The sequence below is a fragment of the Gobius niger genome (genome assembly GCF_951799975.1).
Source record: "Gobius niger genome assembly, chromosome: 19".
Taxonomy (NCBI): Eukaryota; Metazoa; Chordata; class Actinopteri; order Gobiiformes; family Gobiidae; genus Gobius; species Gobius niger.
This window is the reverse complement of record NC_136870.1, coordinates 16284546-16312053: the sequence shown is the minus strand read 5'-3', so window position 1 is coordinate 16312053 and position 27508 is coordinate 16284546. Positions and strand designations below refer to the sequence as shown.

General features: G+C 41.5%; 4 protein-coding genes across 7 annotated transcripts in view; 2 read left to right on the top strand and 2 right to left on the bottom strand.

The window, feature by feature from the left end:
• The first annotated feature begins 199 nt into the window (after window positions 1-199).
• nfe2l1b (nfe2 like bZIP transcription factor 1b) lies at window positions 200-7266 on the top strand. Of its 4 annotated transcripts, none has more exons than XM_079577615.1 (6): window positions 200-418; window positions 1378-2182; window positions 3370-3552; window positions 3751-3840; window positions 3909-4061; window positions 4143-7266. In XM_079577615.1, exons 2-6 carry the CDS (start codon window positions 1622-1624, stop codon window positions 5514-5516), a joined length of 2361 nt encoding a protein of 786 aa, XP_079433741.1. In that variant the 5' UTR covers window positions 200-418; window positions 1378-1621; the 3' UTR covers window positions 5517-7266. The 4 variants fall into 4 exon arrangements, with proteins under 4 accessions (XP_079433741.1, XP_079433742.1, XP_079433739.1 ...); XM_079577616.1 differs by having other exon boundaries at window positions 201-418; window positions 3337-3552; window positions 3790-3840; window positions 4143-7265; XM_079577613.1 differs by having other exon boundaries at window positions 201-418; window positions 3337-3552; window positions 4143-7265.
• Window positions 7267-8488: 1222 nt separating this feature from the next.
• On the bottom strand, window positions 8489-13773 carry cbx1b (chromobox homolog 1b (HP1 beta homolog Drosophila)). The gene is made up of 6 exons (XM_079577923.1): window positions 13578-13773; window positions 12411-12486; window positions 12019-12187; window positions 10203-10354; window positions 9402-9492; window positions 8489-9155 (listed from the first exon to the last, which is right to left on the bottom strand). The coding sequence occupies exons 2-6, from the start codon at window positions 12466-12468 to the stop codon at window positions 9014-9016; spliced, it is 612 nt and encodes a 203-aa protein (XP_079434049.1). The 5' UTR covers window positions 12469-12486; window positions 13578-13773; the 3' UTR covers window positions 8489-9013.
• A 1248-nt stretch (window positions 13774-15021) lies between these two features.
• On the top strand, window positions 15022-22155 carry snx11 (sorting nexin 11). Its single transcript, XM_079577015.1, has 7 exons — window positions 15022-15232; window positions 15879-15930; window positions 16130-16216; window positions 16735-16835; window positions 16940-17035; window positions 17890-18114; window positions 20136-22155. The coding sequence occupies exons 2-7, from the start codon at window positions 15907-15909 to the stop codon at window positions 21319-21321; spliced, it is 1719 nt and encodes a 572-aa protein (XP_079433141.1). The 5' UTR covers window positions 15022-15232; window positions 15879-15906; the 3' UTR covers window positions 21322-22155.
• Window positions 16922-27508, bottom strand: part of skap1 (src kinase associated phosphoprotein 1) — a 36324-nt gene continuing 25737 nt past the window's right edge. The window contains exons 12-13 of the mRNA XM_079577023.1: window positions 23450-23552; window positions 16922-17049 (exon numbers count right to left, since the gene is read on the bottom strand). Of these exons, the coding sequence (XP_079433149.1) occupies window positions 23460-23552 (93 nt within the window). The 3' untranslated portion in view covers window positions 16922-17049; window positions 23450-23459. The remainder of the gene's footprint in view (window positions 17050-23449; window positions 23553-27508) is intronic.

The following is a 27508-nucleotide window of genomic DNA, read 5'->3' as shown; positions in this document are numbered from 1 at the left end:
TGTTCAATTTGTCATTTGTTTTGATTGTAATATTATAGTTCAGAGAGGACATTCATGTGTTGTTTGCTCCCAAGTTTCATCAGAAAGTCGTGCATAAGAGTTGTACAAGGAGAACAGCATACATAGAGTCTATTATTGTCATCAAGGGGATTTTTTGCGGCTGATGAAAGCTTAGCACTAGAATGTTCTACGCATGCTCTGTGTGGAAGCGTGTTTTGGTATCAAGCGGCGCTATGCTAGCAGCCGGGCCAGCTAGCAATTCTGCAAGTCATGGTGGGCCATTGAATGAAGCTGGTATTGAAGGTGCTTTTTCTGTACGGGATGTGTGATGCTAAATAGTGTAAGGGCTTTATTGCAGCTCCAGTGTGATGCCAGTAGTTGCCATGAGGACTTTGCAGCAGATCCTGAAGGCGTGCGCGTAAGTATAAATTAAACTTATCAACGATAGTGCGATGTTATTCTCTTTTGATTTACAAGGTTGTGACAACAGTCTCAGAATGAAAGCGCGTCATTGGTTCAGCCTGATTAATGTGTATTCATCGTTGTATACTGTGTTTTTATTATCTGGGGTAGTGTCACACTAGCATTTAGCAGTAATAGCCCCCAAAGCTAGGATACTGTAGTACAGTATGAAGTAGTTTAGCATCATGGCCTGACCCCGCCCACTTCTGGTTTTGATTGGCTGAAATCTGCTGGGGTTATGTGTCGTCGCAGTAAATGCGGGCTCTGATTGGACCAACCGCCTGCCATGAATTTTTGCTCCACTTGTTGCTAGGGAGATTGCTTGATGTTAGCAACAACGGGAAGTAGAAAGTCAAGAAGGAAAAAACAAGCGATGATGCTTGGCCCATTACCGTTTACCAAGGGTGGATGCACACTGCCTAATGTTTAAACGCCTGGTACCACAACTAATGCAGGGTTTACAAAAGTGTTAGTATACACGCGTAAAACTAGCAGTTCACAAAAATACACGGTGGCTACAAGCTAACGTCATAAGGACGATGATAGGCGCAGCTGTGAAGAGGGAGGGACCGTGCTGTCACCAAACGCCGCTGTCAGAGATGCTAGGCTGCGAGCTTTCCAGACTCCCTGTTTCACCTTCACCGGCTCCCATACGAAGTAGTTGTCCTGTCAAGGGTGGGGTGATGCCGAGCTTTGTGTTTATCTTTAGCCTCCTGAACTCCTCACATTGTACAGTGAGTAATGGACTGTCTTCACTTTTCTCGAGGATGGGCTGGTGGGAGATCCTGCAAGTGAATCTTTATTATTTAACATGGGCGTAATGTAGAAGCAAGTAGGTTTGTTCCTGAAGGATGTATAGCTGTGTTCATATGCTCAGTTTACCATTGTCCAATAATGCTGTTTTACTTTTGTCAGGTGTTGGACGAGGAACACTATATAAACCTAAAAGTTTTCTCTTGAAGAGGACTCTTGGAGCACCTATACATATGACATTTTAAAAAGTATCCCGCTGAATGTCTGTTCCCCTGTTACCCTAAACAATTTTTTACATTTATGTGTCCACCTCGCCCCTGTAGTTTTACAAAATTAGAGATCCTGAGGAGCTGGCCCCATTTTTATTTTTGTTTTTTACTTTCACTTTTTGTTCCTTCCTAAAGAAATGCTTTACCTGAAAAAGTACTTCACAGAGGGCCTGATTCAGTTCACCATCCTTCTGAGTCTTATTGGGGTGCGGGTGGACGTTGACACCTATTTAAATACTCAGCTGCCCCCATTGAGAGAGATCATCCTGGGCCCTAGCTCAGCCTACACTCAAACCCAGTTTCACAACCTTCGCAACACACTGGACGGCTATGGCATCCATCCAAAAAGTGTGGACTTGGATCACTTCTTCACCACACGGCGGCTTCTAAATCAGGTGCGGCAGCTGGATCGCCTCTCTGTGCCCACGCCTGAGCTCAACACCTGGTTAGTGCACCGTGACTCTGAGACTGTGGTGTCTACCGGAAGCCACTCCAGCCCCACGATCACCCTGGACAATGGGGCCAGCCTAGACAACAATAACGGCCCTGACGCGACCCCGGCCATGAGGGGAGGCAGTGGAGCACCTGAATCCACGTACAACCTGAACGCAGCAGAGAGCAGCACCCTGGGAGCTGTGGCCTCGGACGCAAACCAGGAGCAGGGCAGTCGGAATGGCAGTGATGACCTCACCAAAGAGGTACAGTGGCTTAACCATGTTTTATTTTAACAGCACTACAACCCCCCATCGCTTACATCCCTACTGCTATAATAACAACACTCTCCTCTGTTGTTCATCTGTTTACTTAATTACAACTTGCCAGCACAAGGTTTTACAACAGTAATGTTTACACCTCCTGACCCCAGAGATGTACAACGTGTTTCTGATCAAGGAGACTGCAAGGACTGGAGGTTGCCAAAATTGCACGATGTAGTGATGTTTATGTATTTTTGTACATAATTTTATAAAAGTGTTATCTGCAATGTTGCACAAAGTGAGAGAATTTTGCCAGTTATCAGTGTAACATATTTGCAACACATGCTATGGAGAGGATTTGGATTAAAATGTCTTTGCTCAGGCTTGTTTGTAAGTTTGGGTCACATGACTCTGTGAACGCCTTTCACATTATTGCATCAGAAAAATAAATTTTAGCTTTTTCCTAAAATACATTTTGTTTCTGGACTAATCCAGTAAATAGTGTGACCATGTTTTTCTCTTGTACAGATAAATGAAGTCACTGTGGATTTGGTCTGCTTTTCTCATCATATGATGATGACCATGTCTAAGTGTTTTATGACCTGGTTTCGTCATGTGCCTCCCTTTCATCGTTTAGTAACTACTATCTTTGATTAAATAACAACTAAACTTGCCTTATAATATAACTGAGATTTTGTCTTTCCAACATCTTTAAAGCCACACCCCGTAACATTTCACCCAATAAATAGAATAAAATACAAGCAATTATTTTATTTCCAATATTCTTATTGTTGAAAAATCTCTAAATAATGAACGAACAAACGTGTGTTCGCTGTGAATGACTCACTCAGACCTGACTAACTTAACTAGGAGCGGGGACATCTCCAGCTCGTCTCCATGGAGATGTTGACTAAAGACAGCCAAATGTGAGATTTAAATAGGTTAGGTGATCATCCTAATTCATTCTTTGACTACCCATTTTGACTACTCCATTTTGTATTGATGGCAACAGTATAAACCAAATTGCTTCGCAGTGTAGCTTTAACTAAAATATTTTGCATATTCTGGCTGCAGCTTGTGAAATAAAATAGTGAAATGTATTGTAAAAGTTAAAATGACCACCCCTGTTAAAATAGTCTGTGGTTTATGTTCCTTAGGACATTGATTTGATAGACATCCTTTGGCGACAGGACATTGACCTTGGTGCTGGACGAGAAGTGTTCAACTACAGTAATCGTCAGAAGGAGGCTGAAGAGAAGCCCAGTCCACAGGAGGCCAAGGACCGAACAGAGCAGGAGCGCTGGAGGAACGGAGTGAACTCACAAGGGTCTCCGCCCATCGATGGGGAGACGGGAGAGAGTATCCCAGAGCAGGTCAGCGGTTAAATACAGTAAGAACAGTGTGTGGAATAGTATTATCAGATTGTGCCTCATATTAATTATTGCCATTTTAGGAATGGAAACACCTTTGGAATGTTTTGATAGTGGTATTTTACATCTACCTTTTTATTAAGAAGGAGAAGAAGAGCCTTATTTATATAATATAATTCATATTTGTATCTGTTTTGATAGCTCCCAGCTCTTGGTTCTCAGACTTCACTGTCTCTCCAGGAATGTCTCAGGCTGTTGGAGGCGACTTTCCCATTTGGAGAAGAATCAGAGGTAAATATAACACATACAGCTGTGAATAACATAAGACTTGGTATAGTTGTTTTTAACATAGTTATCAGTTCCCAGCACCGGTTGTTGCAACTGAAACAGCAGTTTCCAGTGAAGATGTCCCCTCCACATCTCAGGGGCTGCTGACACAGCTGTCGACAGCAGAGCCACAGTTAGACCTGGAGCAGCAGTGGCAGGACATTATGGCCATAATGGAGCTCCAGGTATGCATACACTCTAATTTAATGCGTTCTGTCATGTGAAATAATATTTGCATTTACTACATTCAATTTTGTGGTTCACAGGCAATGGACGTGAACACGACTTTGGTCCAGAACAACTCCTCGGGGGTCAGTGTGTCCAGTAACACAACTGAGTCCAATAACATTGGCAACTTTGTGAACTCTGCTCGCCCAACACCAATCAACCAAGATGTCAGCCTTCACCAGGCCACTCTCCCGAGCTGCAGCCAGGACTTTCCCCAAATGTTCACCCCACAATTTGACTCTCTGAGCATTGCACCTCGTCCCACCATGCTCCGACTCGCCTCTGGCAACAGCTCCAACATAAACTCCACTTTTGGAGCCACTAACCTAACTGGGATTTTTCTGCCACACATGAACAGCTCCAGTAACATCACAACCACACCCATCCTCCCAGACCCCTTCAACGCCTTGCTGGAGGAGTCCATGCTGGATGAGATCAGCCTGTTGGACCTGGCCATGGAGGAAGGCTTCAGCCAGGCACAGGCCTCTCAGCTGGAGGATGAGTTGGACTCAGACTCTGGCCTGTCTTTAGACTCCAGTCACAGCCCGGCCTCTCCTAGCAGCTCTGAGACCTCCTGCTCCTCTGCGGCCTCGTCCTCCTCCACCTCAGCCACATTCTCAGAAGAGGGCGCAGTGGGCTACAGCACCGACTCCGAGGTGGCAGCTGCTGAGACAGAGGACGGTGCCAGTGGGGGATACCAGCCTGGCTTCAGTAAACTCTGTCGCATGAGTTACCAGGATCCATCCCAGTTCCACAACCTGCCACAGCTTGACAACATCAGCCACAATCACACGTACAATCTGCCATTGTCCTCCCCCTTCTCAGACCGTCCTGAACTCCCCCTGTCCTCCGTCAAGAAAACTATCAGAGACAAACACAGCTCCAAACTCCAGCCGCCTCCGGACTTACTGGACAAACATGCGAGCCGCGATGAACGACGAGCCCGTTCCATGAAAATCCCATTCTCCAATGAAAAGATCATCAACCTGCCTGTGGAGGAGTTCAATGAGCTTTTAGCCAAACATCACCTGAGTGAAGCCCAACTGGCTCTAATCCGGGACATCCGAAGGCGGGGTAAGAACAAGATGGCGGCTCAGAACTGCCGCAAACGTAAACTGGACACCATCATCCATCTGGAGCAAAACGTGCAGGAGCTGAGGCGGGACAAAGCCCGTCTGCTGAAGGAGAAGATGGAATTTATCCGCTCTATTCGACAGATGAAGCAGAAGATGCAGGGCCTGTACCAGGAAGTGTTCACTCAGCTCCGGGACGAGGAGGGTCGACCCTACCCCCCCAACGAGTACTCGCTCCAGTACAGCAGCGACGGCAGCGTGCTCATCATGCCGCGCAGCATGGCCAGCGCCGAGCCAAACAGAAAACCAGAAAAAAAACAAAAAGACAAAAAGAAATGAGGGACAGGCTGCTGTTTATTTATCTCTTTGCAAAGTCAATGAGAATTTCTGCAGATGCAAGAGTCGTCCTTTTTCCTTTGAGGAGATCCTGGTGAGTAGAAAATGGCAATGTTGACTGCTCTTCCTGCGTTTTTCCCCTTTTCGGTCTTTCCTGCGTTTATTTCTTGGAAACAACTTAAAGCAGAGGTGGCTTTCTATTTACGTAAGATGTGTCTTCTGTAGAAAGGGAAAACAATGAGAGGGATTTCAAAGGACATAAAATGAGCTATTAGTAAATTTTAGCTTCTCTTGATCTGTTTGCACCAAATCACTAATGAAGATTTATTGTGATTTCAACTAAAGTGGGAGTGGAGAGTGGACACAACAAAGGGTTGGATTACTATGCACTGGATGAAAAGACCTACAGAACTTTGTGATCGCCAGAGAAAAGTCCCCTGCATTCAGGCTTTTGCGGTTTGAATACCAAAGGCAAAGGGAAGTCCATGATGCCATTTACGTACTAACTCAAATGCTGTCAGTCATCACACTCAAAATGGGCAAAATTTGTCACGAGTGCACTATAACGATGGTGCTTGGTGCCACCGAGAGCCTGTTGTTGTACATGGGCTGGCCACAGTTAAAGAAGGCATGGTTTGAGTCCGAGTGGGGAGGGCAGGTGGATGGATGCTTGTTTTTTGGATGCTGTTAAGTGGAGACAGTGTTGCAAAATGTATCAACTTCCTAATTAATTACACATAGCATTGTAATTCGTCCTTAAAAAGCTTGGCTATATGCATTTTGCCGTTTGTTGCTACTACTTTGCTGCCGTTTCAAACACTTGAGAGCTGTGATTGGGATAGCTCTCATTATATGTCCATAATCTGTAGTGTAAAGCAAAGGTTTTAGATCTAGCCACATCAGCTTTATGCGAATCTGCACCTTTTTTTTACGTTTTGTTTGAAAATAACTGAGCCGGGCCGAGATCACATGAGGTATTTAAATGATGGGCTCAACGCTCCAATGTACTGTCAAAGGATTTGCCATATTTGATCAGACTTTTCATTTTTGACCTCTGCCCCCATTTTAAGCATTACAGGCTCAGCTGGGATATAGATCACTTATTTGCCAACTGAAAGCCACTTGAGGTAATTTACCATTTTTAACTGCTGTAAAGCCGGATATTGGCTTAAAATATTATGCTTATTTATGTTTTACGTGTGTTTTTTGGCAAAGTGAGCCAAGCCGTTGTTCGAATGCGTGAATTGAAAAGTTAGCAGGATGTGTTTGTTGCGTGGCCACTTTGGTTTGGATGCCTTTTTGTTTTCACAATCTCATCAAACTTAAAAAGGTTTTGGGACACTTTGTTCTCAAAAGTAGAAGTGCTATTACTTGTCCCGAGTGAAGTTTGTCTATTGGTATGTGTATCTCATCATCACCCTTTAAAAATAGGTCAGTCAATGCAGCTGAAATAGCAGTTAGGCTACAATATTTACAAAAGGCTGAAAAGACTCTGAACTGCTACATTACGGTGTCTCGTTTTTTGAAAGAGGATTCGCCTTCATTATATGTGATATTCTGGCATGAAACTCTGGTTAACATCACTTCTGTGTAACACTATCAGTACTGCTACTACTTAGTGCACTTTTGTCTTGTCTCATGTAAATATTTTCATGTTTGTCTTCATTTATGTAGTTCGTCATTAAAGTCTCAAACTTCTGCTTTCTGTTTGGATGTAGTTCCCCGTTTTGAGATTTGCTGGCAATCAGAAATTGTTTTTATTGATTAATAAAGTGTTTTTATTTTCACCTGTGACTCATGTTGTCTAGTCTTGATTGGAATAGTGTGGAAAATAACGGTTGGTATTAATATTTGTTCTTTTTGACGTTTGTAGTGCCACATTTTAGGTTAGCAATTTTGCATTTTGGCTGTGCATGTCTACCACCATAGATTATTCTCATTACTGATTTATACAACAGATTCTTAAAATAGAAATGCTTTGAACCAGCACATATACCAACAAGGGTAGGCAACGTTGGCCCCCCAATATGTTTAATTGGGGGTCAATTAAACATTTGGGCACCCAATATGTTTAACTGGGGGGGGGGGATAATTAAACATATTGATGACACAAAAGATCTAATCACAGGTTAAAGTACTCCAATACTGAAATATTGTCGAGTCCTTTCCCAAGTTTCCTGGGGGAAGACTTCCAGACCCTACCTCTATATTATAGAGGCGGCACGGTGGCGCAGTGGTTAGCGCTCGTGCTTCACAGCTAGAAGGACTGGGCTCAATTCCCACCTGGACGGAGCCTTTTTGTGTGGTGTGTACTCTGGTTTCCCCACCACTAAAATGTACAATAGGTTCCCCTCTGGGGCCAGGATTCCCCTGAAAAAGAGATTCTTAATCTCAGTGGGACTAGCCTGGTTAAATAAAGGTCACTAAAAAATTTTGCGAAACTAGTAACAGTAGAAAGTGGTCCTTCAGCACTGATCCACCGTGGGCAGGTGACTAACCACTATTTTCATTAAACAGGGGAATGTATCTGCATTTAGCCACAATGCAGGACAGTCCAGGTTATGTTTCTGCATATATAAAGCAAACACACAAATAATAGCCAATGTCCTCCTAATGCTCAGCTCAACACCACATCAAAGCTGCATTGTTGGGTCATCAAAGCCTGGAAGAGGATCTTAAAGCTGCAACATCTCCATGGAGAGTAGTTGATGTCCCGCTCCAAGCAAAGCTTTGAGTCCAGTCTGGCCTTGTTTTCCAATGTACTTGTGCCACACACAGTCAAAAAAACACAAGCTGCAATATTCATAATGTAACTTTGTGTTATAAAATCTGCGTTAAAACCTTTTTACTGTACATTTTAATAGAATTTGCGACACTTTTTCTGCCACTGATAAAATAATGCTTGTATATAGTCACCAAACCGCAAAGCAACATTTCTAACAAATTGTTTTTTTTATTTTCCAAAACAGACAAGCAAGACATGGCTGTTATTGAAAACACTAACGATTACAGATGAGCAAGTGAACAAAGAAAGCACAGTTTATAACCATACACTAAGTTTGTCGTACAGAAAAGGCAAAGATGGACACAGTTTTGCCTGCAAATCACATGGTCAATCGAGCACAGAATTAAAAAAAATGGCACATTGATAAAAAACAAGAAAAAAAAGAAAGATCACCTCACTAATACAATGTTCTTGCAAGATGACAACCACGGGAACAAAGGACGAGATACTGAAGAGGCCACAATGCTCCATGGGCTGGATGCTGAAACTTAACACTGTTGCATCTTTGCTTTTTTGGCCTGTGTCAAGCAGATCAGAAGAATATACAATTTTATATTAAATCCAGGTAAAAACAATCAAATGAGTTATACTACACCAAAAGACAAATGATGTCTTGCTTGTCACAGTCTGCCCCGCCCCAATCCATCCCCCCTCTTGGAAAGTACAACGAAGTTCAAAACTACAGTATCTCTTTTGTTTTCTCCCCTCTCCAGGGTTAGTTCTTATCATCCTTTTTCTCGTCTTCACTCGGGTACGAATGCCAGGTCAGCCGCTCTTCATAAAACGAAATGACAACCTGCGGACACTTGACGTTTGCCTCTTTTGCTGGGACGAGATCTGCTTCGTCAGAATTTTTCCTGCAAAAGACGAGAACATTGTTATAGTGTATGTAAAAATAGTGTATGGGTTAAACACCATCTCCGTCTCCAGATATGAGGTAAGGATGTTCACATTAAATATTCATATCTTTACTTTTAACAATTTAAATGGTTATTCACAAAAACATTAAAATCCCTTTAAAACAAATGTTGATTAAGTTTCTTAAATGAGAAAAAATTATGGTTAAAATCACACATAGTGCACACCAGCAGTTTCCATCTTACCATTTCATGAGGAACATAAGTTCCCCCGTTGAATCTGTGGCACCAATAATCCTTTCTGGATCCAATCCACGAGCAAAACCCCTCAACTTCTCTGTCTGAGAATATATCAAGTTGACAATCAACCAGTGTTTTTATCAATAGGAGAAGAAACACACCAAATTACTTAGAAGGAGCTAACCTGACATGTTTTTCTTTTTGTAGGGTAAAATTCTTGAAACTATGTTGTAAAAGTAATTTGTGAAATGTTTGCACCGTATTATTTGACGATGTTGTGTAGGGCTGAATGATATGAACAAAATTTCATCCCTCGATATTCATACCATTCTCGATGTCGATACGATATAACTATGAGTTAGGTGAAATCCAAGCATTTTTCAGAAAAATAAAACATAATAATAAAGAGTGCCGTTTTATATAACGATATATCTTTCAGCCCTAATGTTGTGGATGGTCAACCCAAATAGTTAATGTGTGACTAAACGGGGTTTACCTTTTTCATCACATAGTGACTCCAAATGATGACGGTAAAAAATACCAATTTCGTCACATTTTGACTAAAAAGGTTCAAAATCAGGTGCAGTATAGTCCCTATAAGAGAGTGATTTGGGCAAAATTTTTCGAAACCTGCACAAAAATAATAGTACTGGAGGCTGTGCAATAATGTGTATTTGGCATACACATTTAAATTATTATTCATGTTGATTTGAACTATAGTGCTCAATTAAGGATTTCCATACATTTTCTTAGCTGGATTGTTATAAAAAACAAACATTACCACTGCAAAACATAATGGCAAAATACTTGCATCGTCTTTTTTCTTCTTTGATTTGCTATCATCGCCTTCTCCTTCTCCCTTCCTCTTTCCCTCTTGCGCCGTCTTTTGTGACTGAAGATATTCTGCAATGAGGTCTGGACAGTCCAGGTTGTCTTCTGGTTCCCAAGTGTTATCTTCACTGTAGAAATAGCAAATAATATATTGAGTTTTAAAGAGTTGTTTTGTGCTTGACTTGACCTAAAGATAATGGTGTAGGCCTTTGCTGGGGACCATCAATCAATCAATCAATCAATCAATCAAACTTTAGTTATAAAGTGCTTTTCATATAAAACATTGTAACACAAAGTCCTTTAGAAATTAAAATCCTTTAACTTCCCAACCAACGATCCACCCACCCCCAACCTAATTATGACAACGTTCACCTCTATATACACACACACTCGCACACCTGCACATGGTCACACGCTCACACACATGCTCACGGACCCACTAGACCAGGGGTGTCAAACTCATTTTGGGTCGCGGGCCGAAATTCAGCTCCCATGGCGGGTCGCGGGCCACATATAATAGAGAAAATGTTTCCAATAAATGAATAATAATAAGCTGTGATTTGATCAAAGCCCTTACTTGACTGTAGCTTCATCAATGACAACGGCTTACACTTGTATTGCACTTTACAAGCCTGTGTCACAAGGTCCTGAAAGTGCAGTAGTCATTATTCATTCACTTGGTGGTGGTAAACTTTTATTGAAGCCACAGCCGCCCTGGGGCAGACTGTCCATTTACCACATGGCTATATAATGTGTTGTTCATATCCTGAGCTCTTATTATGTCAGTGCCCTCTGCTGGACACGTGTGGAACTCTATCCTTTTTTTTTTAAATTTAATGCCCCCTAGTGGCTAGAATGAGCATTATGGTTATTCTTTAAAAATGCATAACTCCGCACAGGAATGGGCTAGAGACTTACTTTTTTTTTTTACATACTCTGGAATTTATGCTCTACAGGGCAGGGGCCGGATTAAATCATCTGATCCGGCCTGATCCGGCCGTATGTTTGACACCCCTGCACTAGATAATGAAATGAGGCCGAGTAAAGATGAACCAGCCGACAAGGAAAACACCATCAATGGAGTCGTCTGCACCGGGAGCAGCACCAAGGCCACTGACGCCGCTCAGAGCCGGTGTGGCAGATACTCCCAACCTCAACCCAAGCAGCCACAGCCAAACCCCACTCCCGGTGCAGAGGGCTCCCCCAGAGGGAACACTGAAAAACGAAAACTGAATATAAAAAGTAATAAGTAAAATCTATAAAATTAGTGGAACTAAATTATAACCAATAATAAAAACGACAGAATGATTGGCTGTAGCCGAGTTTGTAACATTTTTTCCCTCAAACTCTACGGCTCAATTGCTGCTTTTGGGAATACACACTGCCATTCAGTCCATGGGCAAGACACATCACCTGCCTGTGTCAGTGTCTGCACATGTGATTACTTGTGGGTAAATGGTTCATCAGTGTAAATGTTTTGAGTGCCTTACAGCTGATTCCCACAGTAGGGGTCAGGACCCTCCAGGGGATCGCGAGGCACTGAGGCGGGGGCCCATGATGATTTGAAGATGTAAAAAAACAGACACTATTTTTGATATAATTCTTCACCGAAAAAAGCAGATGGTTGTAAATTTAGGTAAAGAAAACACAGTATGTTATCTAAATTATTATCACTAATACATTTTGGGTCCCGGGTTGTTCGCAGTCTGCCTTACAGTGGAATATTGATAATTTACCCTTATGATACAATCTATATTTTTAATTTACATAACACTTTATGAATCAGACTCACTTTGAAAAACCTTTCCATTTGAGGAGGTACTCTACTCTGCCTTTGACCACTCGCCGGTTTAGGACCTTCTCCACCACATACTCTTCCTCCTCCTCCTCCTCTTCAGGCGCCGGAGCCGCTACGTCCTCTGGCTTCTTATCTTTCTTCTCATCCGTTGCCATTTTGCTTCCTAGTGGGATGTGCAAGTCAGTCATAAACTAGTAACAGGTCTGACAATCATCGTTATATGTCAACATTACAATCTTCAGGTTAAGATCCTGTTTGGGACAAACTCATTCAGAGGGGTTACAAACATTTCTGGGACAAAACTAGGATTGGGATTGGGCATATACACCTTTGCGCACATATACAAAAGATAAACATTTATGTTGGAAAATAATAATGTTTTAAACCTTCTTCTGTAACAGTGGGAGCATCGTTAGTTGGTTCTGTAGTCTGGCTCATACTCATCAGGCGACCAGCAGCTTCCTGGTCAACATCATGATTGTTCCATGAAGAAAACAATGTAGTAGAGAGGAGAAAACAGTGTTGGACGGGAGTTGGAAAGAAAATATATGAGCAATAATACCGGGGGTTGCGCCTTAACAGCTCAAATAACAACAATTTCAATTTACTGCAGCATTATTCCCTATACATTGTGTAGCAGGAGGGCTGAAGAGCAATTAGGGGGATAAAGGTCAAACTTCAATAAGTTATTGGATGTTCAGGTCCACACATATTTAATTGCAATGTCTTTATTAATAAAAAAAAAAATAAAAAATAAAAATAATAATAATAATAATAATAATAATAATAATAATAATAATAATAATAATAATAATAATAATATAATAATAATAATAACTATGTGTAATTGGACGTCCTTTTTTAGTTATGTTGGCCGTCAGGAGATTTGACACTAGCTTGTGAACACTGTTTACTTTACCTTGCCTCTTGCCCATGTGCTGCACAGTGTAAACGTGGGCGTGGGCTGATTGGCCTATGTTTACAGTTGGGCAAACGGCATGTTGTTCATTAGATGACACCTCTCACAACTTAAGCAATGACTAGCAAACACAATAAGGAAAAAAAACGTGTGATTATTAGAGGGAGGAACGCAGTGTACCGCCACCATCAACAAGAAGCAGAGGCTGCAACACCCGGCGAGCATTTATTTACAATTTTTGATTCAAAGCTGATTTGCATTCAATAATAAATAAATGCAGGCGTGGTGTTCTCTGGAGCTGTTATAGCCATCCAGGAGGGAATAATCAGACAACAAAGCCATGAAGACCCTCACTGAGTGAATGGCTAGTGTTAGCTGGCATCTCCTCCTCCTCCATGTTGCTACAGCATCCCATGCATACACGCTACCAGGCAACCGTTAGGCGATCAAATGTGTCTGTTGTGATTGATTCAGTCAATGTAAAAAATATTGCAGTCACAGAAAGTTAATCTGCAAGATGTTGTACCATTGGTTTAATCCAAGCATGCACGCTAAAAGCTAGCATGTGGCTGCACGATCGAATGATCATTGAAACAACATGTTTGGAGGGAGCAAGCAAGGTAAAATCACTCACCGATGGGTTATAAAAATAAACGCTTATGCACCCAATCCAAAATAATGTTTGGACGCAGGGTTGACTTTACGCCACAGAATGGATAAATATGTTTTCTATAGACAAAGCTAATTGTAAAAATGTGTCCTTTCTTTTCCTTCGTCTGCTGCTGGGGGAAAAAAAGTACAGTCTCGACGGCCGGACGGATTCACAGACTGATAAACAACATGGATAAAGAAGCACAGGGAGCGACATGGAGAGGTGAGTATGCGTTGGTCTATAGATCAGCAGAGGCACAACGAGAAAAAAGCCTGGAGTGGAGTATGGAAGTGGATTCATATTTTCACTTTCATCGTTGGGGCAGTTCTATCTTAATTGTATTTATTTTTCTCTTAAAATTGTCAATGCTTTGTATTGCATCTGCAGAAATAGTACAGGGAAGAATTGGCCTGAACTAAACATTTTTTAAATGTGTCATTTCATTTATAATAATTGGAAAAGAATTGACCTCCCGCGGGAGGCGACCAGGAGGCATCCAGAACAGATGCCCTAGCCACCTCAGCTGGCTCCTTTCGACGTGAAGGAGCAGCGACTCTACTCCGAGCTCCTCCCGGGTAACTGAGCTCCTCACCCGATCTCGGAGGGTGCGCCCAGCCACCCTGCGAAGGAAACTCATTTCGGCCGCTTGTATTCGCGATCTTGTCCTTTCGGTCATTACCCAAATCTCATGACCATAGGTGTCCCGCGGGAGGTGTTCCAGGCATGTCCTAGTGGGACAAGGCCTCATGGAAGACCCAGGACACGGTGGTGGGACTATGTCTCCGAGCTGGCCTGGTGTCGCCTCGGGGTCCCCCCAGAACAGCTGGAGGAGGTGTGTGTGGATCGGGAAGTTTGGGCATCTCTGCTGAGACTGCTGCCCCCGTGACCCGGCCCCGGATAAAGCGGAAGAAAATGGATGGATGGGTGGATGGAAAAGAATTGACAATCTGTAGCAATGAGTTAGACTCATGGATGTAATCTGCTCCGGTGCACTGTGTGATGTGTCCACACTTAGATCCACTGCTGTCACTCTATGACTTTCTATGACTTTACTGTATACACCTACACATCTGTACAGACAATCAACAACCGCTGTTGTTCTATGTCAAATTGTTGTCGTCTTACTATATTTTATTTTATTTTATATTTTGTATTATTTATTTTAATATTCTTTATGCATGCCCCATAGCCTTACAGGTTAAAGTTTTATAGCTTTTTAAAAAAATCTAAATTCTGTGTCCGATAAAAAAATAAAAATCCTAGTTTTGAACCTGTTCTCAATCAATGTCAATAAAACCTATTCTGATTCTGAATTAATTCATCCCGAATGATTGCAAATGCAAAGATTAAATAAATTATTATCTTGTTTTGTTTGATTCCACACCTCATTTTACTTTTCGCTCATCACCGGAAGTCCAGCAGCGTAATCAGTCACGTGGTGTCCTGTTGGTGACGTCGCTAGTACGCTTGTCGCTTGTGACTTGCGAAATGTGGATGGTGGCTGCTGTGATAAACAACTCTGTGGCATTCCAACTACTTTCCATTAATTTATTTGTAACTCGACTAAAGACAACGATAAAACACAAGAGAGATCAGGATGGCGCCGCGTTAGGAGGAAAAACGCGTGGTCTTCGAAAGTAAGTAATCTGAATTGCGAGTGGGATGGGTCTCCAGCTTGTTTGCGTTTAGCCGCTTTGGTGTGTTTGTGAGGTGGTGGTGGTGGTGAGCTCATGCGTAACAAAAGTAGAACCAAACGTCAAACAAGAAAATAAATTCACCGTTAATATTCATACAGTATGTGCATTTTTACTTGTATAGTTCTATAGGAGGAAGGATTGAGTCAGTCAGTGGTGTCTTTTGTGTGCCTTGTTGTTTCGCCATCATTTTACAGCTCTACGTACTGTTTACGTGACTTTAAATGAGTTGGTCTTTTGCGAGGAGAAGGAAAATAATGTTTGTTCAGCGTTATTTTTGCTCATTTCTATATATGGGTCAGGTATTGCTGCACTAAAGGGACTTCATTCTTTCTCTACGTTAAAACATTATTATTGAGTTTTATTCCCTCAGTTTTGATATCATAAAGGAAGGAGGGAAAAGGATGGAGGCCAGTAAATTTTGTTGTACAAAATAATTAATAATAGAAGTAGAACTGGTTGTGAAAGTAGCTGTATTTATAGCTTAGTTTTGTCATATTTTTAGTTTTTCTTTTTTCGTCTGGAAAGGGAAATTTATGATCAAGTCTTATGAGGAACTGTGACTAACGTGTTTCTCCTTTAACTCCAGATGTCAGTGCAGCTGATCAGACAAAAGGATGCTCAGTAATCACGAAGAGGATGTAAGTAAAGGATTGCACTCATAATTTCTTGTTTGCTCAACAGATTTTTCCGTATGAAAGACAATTTAAGAAAGTCGACTTAAGCTGACGTGTTAGAAATATGGCTTTGTAGTGTTTCTCTATTGTCATCTATTTCATCCAAATGGAAACAAACACAACATAAGTGCATTCGAACACCTATGTTTTATTTCTCTTGCAGGAGTTCATTGCAGTGCGGGTCCAAGATCCCCGCATTCAGAATGAAGGCTCGTGGAACTCGTACGTGGATTACAAATTGTTTCTGCACGTAAGTACAAATGCGCTTAGTCTTTCCACTGTTTACATCTGTGCTGGGACGGAGGACTGACCAGCTGCTGAAAACGGTTAACTGGGAGCTTAACGTGGCGGCATAGTTTGCATGACCGTCACATTACAATGCGTAACTTAAGAAATTGAAGTCAAACAAATCATTCTAGATTCTTTACATTTATTGTGCCTGGAATAGACATTGCTCAAGACGCACAAAGTTTACTTAAGCGCCATGTCAGCACTAAAGCTCAAACTGTCTAGACTCTACACAACTGCTTTGCTCTCTATCTGTCTTGTTTAATAAAAGGACATTTCACTAACAAAGCTTAATATGCTGTTATTGCTTCTCAAATACAGTGTTGTTGTGCTGAGATGAACAGTGTCAGCGGAACAAATCTGTCATGTGATCATGTGCTTGTTCTGCCTCGATTCACAAGCTCTGTTACATTTATTTAACTGTGTACACAAAAGGTCAACCACTAAAAACTTTCTACAAATAATGTTTTTAATCCGCAGACTAATAGTAAGGCATTCACGGCCAAGACTTCGTGTGTGCGACGGCGGTACAGCGAGTTTGTCTGGCTCAAAAAGAAGCTGCAGAAGAATTCCGGTTTAGTGTAAGCGCAATTGAATTTGTCTTGAAAATCTTGTTAAATGTTGTAAATGAAGGTTTAAACGAGTCCCAAATGTGATTTTCTTCATTTTCTGTGTTTGACTCCAGGCCTGTCCCGGACCTTCCTGGCAAGTCCTTGTTCTCCTTCGGTAACGATGACTTTCTTGAGAGGAGGAGGAAGGGTCTTCAGCACTTTCTGGACAAGTCAGTTTTTACACCTTTGAAAACAAAACAAACATTGCAAAAGAATTAGAGATTTAGATGATTTGGTGTTGTACTTTGAAATGTGAGAAGAATTTTCATTTAATCCACAAAGTTGTCTTTAATATTGAGATGTTTTACTAAACCATTTAAAGACCGTGCCTTCAGATAGATATAAACATAAATCCTAAACAATTATTTAATAGTTTATTTCAGAAGCTAGCTTTTATTGCCAACAGGTTCACAACTAGGAATTTTTCTCGGTGAAGACGTGCAACATTAAACATAAAAGTATATAACACAGAGTTTAGATAAAAAATAAGCTATAAAACTTTAAACTATAAGGCTTTAGGGGCATGCATAAAGAATATTAAAATAAATAGATTAAAAAAAAAGAGAGGTAAATATGGTAAGACAACAACAATTGACATAGAACAACAACAGGATTGGATTTACATATTGTGTAGGTGTATAAAGTGATATAAGTTAGTCAGAAAGAGTAAAACAAATATATATATATATCAGGATCAAAGCAAAGGTAAAATTGAGTTAAAATGGAAAAATAGAACTGAACTTTTGAGCATTTCTAATTTGCCATGTGTTTTTGTTTCTGCTGTGTGGACCTCAGTCAGATAACGGACCTCAGTGATTTTTGCAATACATTGTGTGGTTTCTTTTGTTGATATTGTATCACCTTTGGCCACACATTGTGCAGCCCTAACTGCTTATTCATTTTGTGACCTTTTAAAGACTGTGACTAATCGAGCGTTTCAAACTAGTAATCCATTTCCGGGCTCATTGTCTTTGCTGTAACGGTGTTATTCACGCTCGCTCTTGTGATGTTGCTGTGTGTGCAGGGTGGTGCACATGACCGTGTGCCTGTCGGACAGTCAGCTGCACCTCTTCCTGCAAACTCAACTTCCAGTGAGGCACATCGAGGACTGCGTTCAGGGCCACACCCCCTACACCGTGACGGACGCCATCCTGACCTATGCATCGTCCAACCGCGGCTATGCCCAGGCCCAAGAGGAGGAGCCCGGCAAGGAGAGGAGCCTCACAGTGTCTTACGAGTCAATGGAGAGGTAGGAAGTAGGGAAATGAATTGCTGACTTTGGGAATTTAACCGCTTTACAAGTGACCTATAGCACTCATCGTGTTAGTCATCGTAAACTGCTGAAATATACTTGAGTTTCAGTGTAATCTGAATAAGCACATACATCTTGTTAGGTGGTAGTTTTCTGCACAATTGGATTAGGCATAATTTTAATGTTAAAGGCCCTATACCTGATTTTTTCTTTTCAAACAATGAAAGAAGAAGCCATTAAATTGAAATGTTGGTGGGGATACAAACTCATCCCTAATCTTCCAAACATATTTGTAGCATCCCAGTTCTTAACAGAGACATGTTTATTGGCACATTTCATTACTTGCAGGGTCACTTTTCAGGGTCACTTTCACAAGAATGCTAGAAAACTAGCCTCCAAGTTCATGAAATTGATACAAATGCTTTATAATTAGATCTACAGTGTTTTCCCCACAAATGAGTTTACAATATACTTGAAGGACAAAACAGATTTCATTCCATAACTAGAAAAGAAATCAGGTATAGCTCCTTTAAAGGCCCCTATACCTTATATTTTTCTATACTGTGCATCTCATTATAAAGCATTCATATCAATTTTATGAACTTGCAGGCTAATTTCCCAGGATTTCTGCGACAGTGACCCTGAAAAATGACCCTGCAAGTTGTTAAAAGTGCTTAAAAACTAAGCTAACAATTAAACTGACTCGCTTCCGCTTTCATTGTTTGTAAACCCCCCCTCAAGTATAGGGCATTTAAACATGAGGATTATATAGATTTTAGTGGGATGTTATTGGTAGGTAGGTGACTTTATTTACTCGTTAACATGGAGAGGAAGACGAACTTAAAAGCACACACGGGTCATTCGAGGTAACTTGTTGCTTTGTAGCAAGAGCAACACATCAAACAAACATTCCAGGGATGCCAAACACTCAGGTAGACACCCATGTTTGCAGAAGGATATCAAAATAAAGCATTTGGAAGAGGAGTTACACAGTAAACACATAAAAGAGTTATTTTTGGCAAATGAAATCTCCCAAAATTAAGCGAATGCTTGTATTTAATTATTTTTATTGAGTGAAAAATGATGCAGCACGACACATGACAGGTTTTAATGCTTTTGAAAATATGACTTATTTAGATGAATAACATCAGTTGCAAGTTCATCAGTTGCATAATTATCATTTCATTTCAGTGAGGCAGCAGTTTTAATGAGTAAATGTTGGGTAGAAAAGTAATTTTTATTAGAATTTTTAAGCTGCTCACAGGAAGTGACATATGGTGCATTCATGTGGACTGGGGAGCTCGTCTTCCCCAGATGTGACGTCATTGTTCCCGGTTGGTTTGTGTTCATGTGGTTTTTATGGGAAAGTGGGGATTTTGATCTCATCAAATAAAAACGGTCTTTTATCATTGATTAGCGCTTAGCTGAGCTAATCATTTAAATTTGTTACCATCTCAAAAGCTAACCGCTAGTTTGAAAATATCACGTAACTTTACTTTTTGCTAACATTTTACTTTACTACGAGAATGACGACAACACACACTAAACTGAAAACAAGAGAAGTGTTTTTATCTATAAAGTTCACATTAGATGACAAAAGAACAAATCAGCTGATTTCCGCTTCAGGTGTGGAAGTCCGGAAGCCTGTTTTGACCCGAGTTCCGCAGTTGTTTTCCCCCAGTTGAGCGAGCGTTCACGTGAATTCCCTAACTGGGGACGTCGTTCACCCGAGTTCCCGAGGACCACATGAACACACCATCTGACTCACTCCCCATTGACTTAATATGGTCGGCACCGCAACAGTTTAAAATAGTTTATCTTCATCTCGGTCACTTCCTATCGATGTATAATAAGGAAATTTATAAACATCACAAAAATGGCCAAACTAAAGAAAGCTACAATCTTTAGAAAAATCTTAAATAAAATTGTGTCTAATGTGTCATATGCACTTAAAATGTTCTATTTCAAGGGGATCATTCGGGTGTGCCTTTAATAATGATTGTTTTCCTTTTGCATAGCCCTGTGCCTCATCAGCCACTCCAACAAAACAACCAGCTGGCGAATGTGGCGTCTGAGTCAGAGGACCGTTCACGGCATGAAGAAACAACTGTACCACAACCCGGCGACTCCAGCATCATCTCCATTCAAGTCCACCAGGAAGACGACCATCTCAAAGCAGTCGTGGAGAACTGCAACCCCAAACATGTCAGCTTCTTTCTGGGCGACAACCAACGCCCAGAGAGTTTTAATCATAAGGAACAGCCGGGGCCTGGAGGCTGTGTCATGGAGGCGCCAGTAGAGCTGCATCCACCCCCCGGACCTGGTTTTGAAGACGCCGAGGAAGCAAGGATCGAGGAAAACATAGTTGTACAAAAAGAAGAAGAAGAAAGTAGTTGTGTTTCAAATTCTGAGGAGGATAGAGACTGGAGTGGGTCGTCAAAAGCTATATGTGAACAAAATATAGAACAAGATAATGTGGAAGTAATTTCTGAATCCCGGGAAGAAGTTTTTAATGAGTTATTGGCTGTTCAGGATCATAGTCAAGTTGTAAAGACAAGCGAAGAGGACTCAATTCAACAAACACTTTCTATAAATCACGAAAACGACAATATTATGCACGTTGTCGCGGAAGCAGAAGTTTGCGCAAATGAATCGGTGCAGTGTCCCGACCCTCATCTGGACCAAATGAAGGAAGAATCTGTTCATGATGTGTCTAATTCTGACTTTGTTTATGAAGATAGACGGTCACTTCGCTCTTCAAACGAGAGTATAGTCAAAGTCAGCGATGAGGAAAGCATTGGCGACGATGCCGAGGCGACGCACGCTGCAAATGGGGACATAAGCACAGAGGTGGGCCCTGAAGACATCTCTGATCACTGGTCCGAGACCGGGGCCCCGAGCATTTTTAAGCTCCACATGAACGGGTGTCCTCTGGAAGGGGGGAGCATTTCCGACGTGGGCGGCGTCCGAGGGGAGATCGAGGTTGTCAAGGGAACAAACAGCATCAGTGAGTTGACTTTAAGCAGCACCGCGGAGTCCAATGAATCCGAGTCTGCGGTGGACTTAAATGAAAATAGTGACTTTAGCATCTTGGAGACCAGCAGCGTGCCTGAGTTCGCCGATAATAAATTGGGGGAAATGTTGTCCTCCTCTGTGTCTTTGGAAACCTCAGAGGACAGCCATGATGTGGATCTGTCCCATTAGTTGAAGCAGTCTTGAATGGCAGCAGTGAAAGCACACAGGCCTCACAAGGGCAGCTGCACCCGCACTCAGCCAGAACAAAGGAGTGTGGGGTTGTCCTCTGCCAAAGACGCTCTCCATCACACCTAATATCCTCATTATTTTACATATGTTGATGCCCCTCTCTGGGATTGTCTGTAGGACGCACAAGCTGCAAATTACCCCCGTCTTTTAACCCTTTCTTTGCCAGATATTATCATAGGTCACAATTTTACTAGTTTAATTAATTTAAGATTTTATCGTTCACAAATCAGTCAGGTTAAAAATACAAACACTGTCGCATTTATTAACACTATGCTCCACTCGGAGGTTCAGCAAACAAAATATAACAACAACATTAAAGATTATGTTTCAAAGTGAATTGGTTAGAAATCGCCTGGTGGCACTGTTCATGTGCTTTCTATTATCGGGTGATCTTTATCTGTCATCTGTAACATCTAATTATTAATACATCACTCTTTTCGTTTTTAACTGTGTGGCGGTTTTGAGAAATGTTTCCTAAGTTTAGACCAAAGACAAACCCCCGTCTCTCTCATGACTACTCTTTGTTTGAAATACACTGTTTCAAAGGGACCCACCTGCCTGTCTCTCAGAACTAGTACTGTCGACTTTAATTTATTTTATGTGCAATTAATAAAACATTTGAATCGTATGCTGATTGTTCCAGTATAGTGATGAGTGCATCAGCTCAGTCGCAGCGGCTCAGGACTAACGCCTGAACACGCTGTCGTTGTACAATGACAAATAAAGCACTTACTTGGAGGACAATGTTGAGGTTTATCATAGTTTTAATAAACAAGCTGGATGATGACAAGTTTCAATCTTAGTTTTGAAACATGTTTGATTTGTTTCTGTATTCTTGGGTTGTAACTGAGTTAAATAACCAGCACTTTTTCTTTTTTTTATGCACCTTTTTTTATGTCAGGTATTTACAGTGAGTACATACATTTATAATAATGGAAATAATAATAATAATGACAATAATAATAGCATTAGTGGAGATTACAGTGATAAAATAGTTATGAAACGAATAGACAGACAGAAGAAACACACAACGAAAACAAAATAGGGGGAAGAGAGAAAAGGAAAAATAATAAAATAATAAATAATAGTGTGTGTGTGTATGCATGTGTAGATGAGAGAGTGATTGAGTGGCTAAGTGATGGACATGTTTTACAGTTTAGGTTTGAGGGTTTGAATATGTTGTATAGAGTGGTGAGTGTGGGCGGGCCATGGCAACAACAACATCAACACCAACACAGTGGTTGATCATAGGATTAATTTACAGTTTGTAATTTACAGTTTAGTGACAGATACATAGACGACACTCAAAGATACCCATTTATACAACTTAGCAACAAAAAAAGTTGATTTTGGGGTTAGTTGTTCTTTAACTTAACTTGAGCAATGGTGCCATCTAGTGGACACTAGTAGAAACATCGCCTTATGTCACTTATAATTTACAATAATAGATTAATCAAATCTTTCAATTTTTCAAAAAATAAACAGAGTTAAAAATGACAAGCTGCTTGTCCTCATTCATCTCAATAAAACCGTATTTAGATCAAGTGTCTGATAAATATGGAATTTTTATTGGATCCCAAATTTAATTAAACTCAATAAGCTAACAGTTTGGACATGAATAATTGTAACTGCAGCGTATTACTTTACCATGGTAATAAACCATGAATGCTTTATTACATTACAATGTCATGAATATTTGACTAGACTAATATTTATGTCAAATGCACCACTGGCAGCCGCTCTGTATAAACATCATGCCTGGAAGCATTAATAATTTAGTTTTTCATTTTAAGCTTTATCTAACTGTGTATGTGAGAATAATTTTCTTAAATAGGACAACTGATGCCGTAATCATGCTTTTGTTGCTCATATTTGTCCTCGCCCAGTGCCGATTGCACCATTTAGGCGGTGATATGCAGTACTTCTTGCAGCCAGCAGATGCCATAAACGACAGGTCAACGGCGGAATATACTTCAATGGCAATCTGGATGAGTACCAGGGGGACTGTTGGCGCGTGTTAGGCCGCCGTAATGGTCCATAATGCTGATGATAAGAGAGGGCCTCGTACCTGTTGGAGTTCACAGGATGTAGGCAGGGTGCAGGAAATCTTTGGGGACGATGCCCACAGAGCCGTTCAACTCGCCGACCCACCAGCCGTGAATGTTGTACTCCTGCCCCAAAACGAGCAAATAAAACACAGTGAGTCCCGCGGGAGCGCACAAACAACTAAACAGGAGCAAATGGGGCAGGATTTAGAGCCGCTGTGTTTAGACTTTATACATCTCGTATTGTTATTAGCGCCGCTGCTGAAATGAGCTCAGCTGTGGGTGCACGCGGCCTCTGTTATTTCAAAGCCCAGGGCACAAAGGAGCCAGGTTAATATTATTTATTATCACTTTTTATCATTGAAAGCAATATTACTTATTATTATTAACTTGATTCGATTTAAACCAGCCATAAAAACATAACAGTTTGTCGTCATAAAATGTTTCACTTTTTTCCTAAATAATGTGTTAATTTTATGAGGCATTTGAAGTTATATATATCATTACAAAGCAAATAAAATGTGAAAAAAAGGCATGATTATTATTTTTACTAAAATTATAAACAAGAAATTGGGCAATAACTAACCACGAGTTGTTCTGTAATACTCTAAACAAATGAAGTGTGATTAAAAATACATTTATTATATTTCGAGTTAAAATCCACATTAATGAACATCCAAATATGAATTTATAAGACATGAAAAATATATGATTTAAGCCTAATTCTTAAAGCACAAAGCCATTTTCCATAATTCTAATAGACCAACTTTGTACAAATGAGTATAATAAAAGCCATTTCCCCTGGATATCATTTTTAGTACAAACTATTTGCCCCGTTTGCTTTGTGAGTGCCCAGCATTTCCTCATCATCCTCCAGTGGACCATCTGATCCCTGCACTAACGAGATCTCCAATAGATCAATGTTTGGGACCATCAGTGCGGACACGTCTCTGCTGCTCCCCACAGATGGGGAACGGCCTTGCGCGCATTTTATATCCCACTGCCAGTCGATAAATGTACAGTTATACGGCCACGGAGTAACTACACGGCAACATGGACAACTCACCAGGCACCTGTCAGCAAATACGTCACAATAATACTTTTGACCTGTGTAGGTAAAGGCCATACCATAGATTGTATGATCGGGGGGTGGGGGGCTCTGCTACACCTGAGTGATAGACCAGAAACCATATATCAGCCAAAACAATGCCAAAGTTCAGAGTTCAAGTGCTCTCAAAGTATAAATTGGTAGCCGCAGTAAGTCAATTGTCCACCTAGGCCTCATTGTTGCCCCCCCCAAATCACTTCTGCGGGTGATGTTTCACTATGTTTGGCCGTCTGACAAACTCCGGCTCTCTGCTGAGTGTATGTCCGCGCTTATAATGCAAGAGAGGGTCCAGGAGAGGAAATGGTCTTTTTATGCTTCCCATAAGACCATAGCGGGGGGAAAGGCCTGGTTGCACAGAGCTGGCGATGCTACCCATTGGAGAAAATAGCAGAGAGGATAGACAGACGGACGTGGAGGGGGGGGAGGCATCAGGAGAGAAGCAGAGAAACAGTTTTCCTCTCCCTTGGGGGCGCCGTGGTACCATTCGACCAACCGTAGTGACAGAGAATTTTATTTATCTCCGTGGCCCATCTGTGCAGTCGGTCTCAAATTCTCCCTCGGAAAGGTCTTTTGGATTATCAGCGCCGCCATTTTAATACGACTGCTACATCACGGAGTGGGTGCCAATGGCTGGTGGGAGTCTGTCAGGCGTGCAGAGTCCATCTTCTCATACTTGCAATGGGTTCATCCAGAGTACACCTGCTGTAATAGGGACATTCCAGGAGACGGCGCGAGTAAATTATCCAAATGACAAAAACTATGCTAACTCCTGAATGGCCTTTTCCTTCTGTTTGTTTTCTTCTTTTGGTGTTTGTGATTTGTTTTAGGGTGGCTTCAGCTCAAATGATATAAGCCGTGAATTGTCTATAGCGCTATATAATAAGGAGATAAGGCTGTTTTGCATTTACTCAAAAAGGCATCTCACTGTGAGGCTTCGGGAAATGTGGTCTTGAGTGGGAAAGTAACACAGGTCGTTTCTTGAGTTTTATACTGCAATCGAACCAGAAATTTTGAATGGTCTAAAGTCTGTAACTACAAACTTTCCACACACTAAGAATCACCTCATACAATATTTGACCTTCCAAGTGCCACCAGGCCTAGATCAAGATCAAACCAGGTCCAAAAACCGGATCTAAAATGGGCTGAAGGTTGACCTAAATTGGACTTAATTATGTGCAAACTGAAAACCATATCTAGACCAGAAAAAAGCACCTAAATTAAAAGCATTACAAAAGACTGAAAGTGTCTTTAGTTAAACTCTTAACCCCCACCTGGACCGAACACATTTTCTCCAGTTTGGCTTTACCCAAATCTTAAGTGCTGATGTGCAACTGTTCATTAATATGCATCTTCCCTATCAATAAATAAATAAAGCTTCTTGGAAAAAAAGTGTCTAAATAGCGACGGAAATGAGATATAAACGAGGATGAAAATGCATCAAAAAAGCTACAAAAGAGCAAATGCAAATGTGACAAAAATGTGACAAAAAACCCACAAAAGATCAAACAAAAAAAGTGACAAAAAAGTGACGACAATAATGTGAGGAAAAAGATCAGTTTTGGAGGTCTTAGCTTTCAAATGATAAGTTGCACTGGCCTATTGGCTCCTTTTGAGAAGCTTTCAGATTTGGGTAATGCTGAACTGGAGAAAAGGCACTTGATTAAGGCGGTGGGTAAGAGGTTAAAATGAGTCAAGTCTAAAATTGTAAATGATCCCGAGTACCGGAATATCTTCTGCTAACATGATATAATATCATATATAATTTCAGTCTTCTCTCAAACATTAATGCTCCTGGATTCAAATTGTGCACGATATTTTAAATAATATAAACTACAAATCTCACAGCAATAATGATAAGAATGACATATTTTTCCACACAGTGTTGTCCTGTTGTTAACGTATAATTGCAGAGATGAACCCTGATGGACAGTGTCCATGGTGAATGAATGGGAGTCTGTTTGCTGAATATCCAATTAAGTCCAGAACGGACAAAACAGCGCCGTACCGTGGCCGCTGCGTCACACCGACTCACTGACCTCCCGGTGACTCCTGCCGTCAGAAGCACGGAGCCGCGGTGGGCGGGGCGGGCACTGCGAGCGCGTTGCCATGACAACACCTGCAGTGTACCGGCGCGATCGTTTATTTACCACTCAGGGGGCTGGCTAATGGTGGCATTCTGATAGGCACATCGCTCACGCTACGACCTGGAGGACAGATTGACAGCTCCTCCAGCCCAGAGCGAGAGCGAGGAGGTGAGATGAGGCGGGTTGGATGCTGAGGTAAAAAAAAAGGGGAGCACGAAAGCAAGCAGCTGTTGTTGAGTCCAAACACACAGCATGGCATTTTCTTTGCTAAATAAAAAGAAAAAAAAAAAAAAAGTACAAATGTGTTAACAGGACTCCTGATATTCTGTTTTCTCCCCCTGATCCCCAATGACGCCCTCTCAGACACAATCCCAAATGCATGCAAACTAGGGGAGTGCTAATAAGCCTGACACATGAGGCATCTTTCCTCGGCCACCAGCTGACTGAGGCAGGCCTTGGGCGTGATGGAGCGCAGGAAGTCTCTCATTGCCCCGCCGCTGAACCCGCCGCCTGGGTGTTACAATCTCTCCCTCCTCGCCTCCCCCATCCTCCCCATTTCCAACCCCCTCCGTTCGTCCTATTCCTCTCCTCGCATCTTCGGTAACATCCTTTTTTTTTTTTTTTTTTCCATTCGCATCCTCTTTTGCATCTGTTCTCCATGTTTTTCATTTGCCGTTTCTTGCCTCCACCTTTCCTCATCTGCATATAGTCATCCACAACGCCACAGTTGCGAATTTGTCTATCACTGGTCGTTTTAACAAAGAAACATGAGCGACTGCGAGGAGACGCCGCCTATCAGTTACCTACAATCGGGTTAGCAAGCCTCCCTCACTTCTCACACAGGTATAAAGCTCTAACAATACAAAAAAATGGCCGCCGACTGCTTTTAT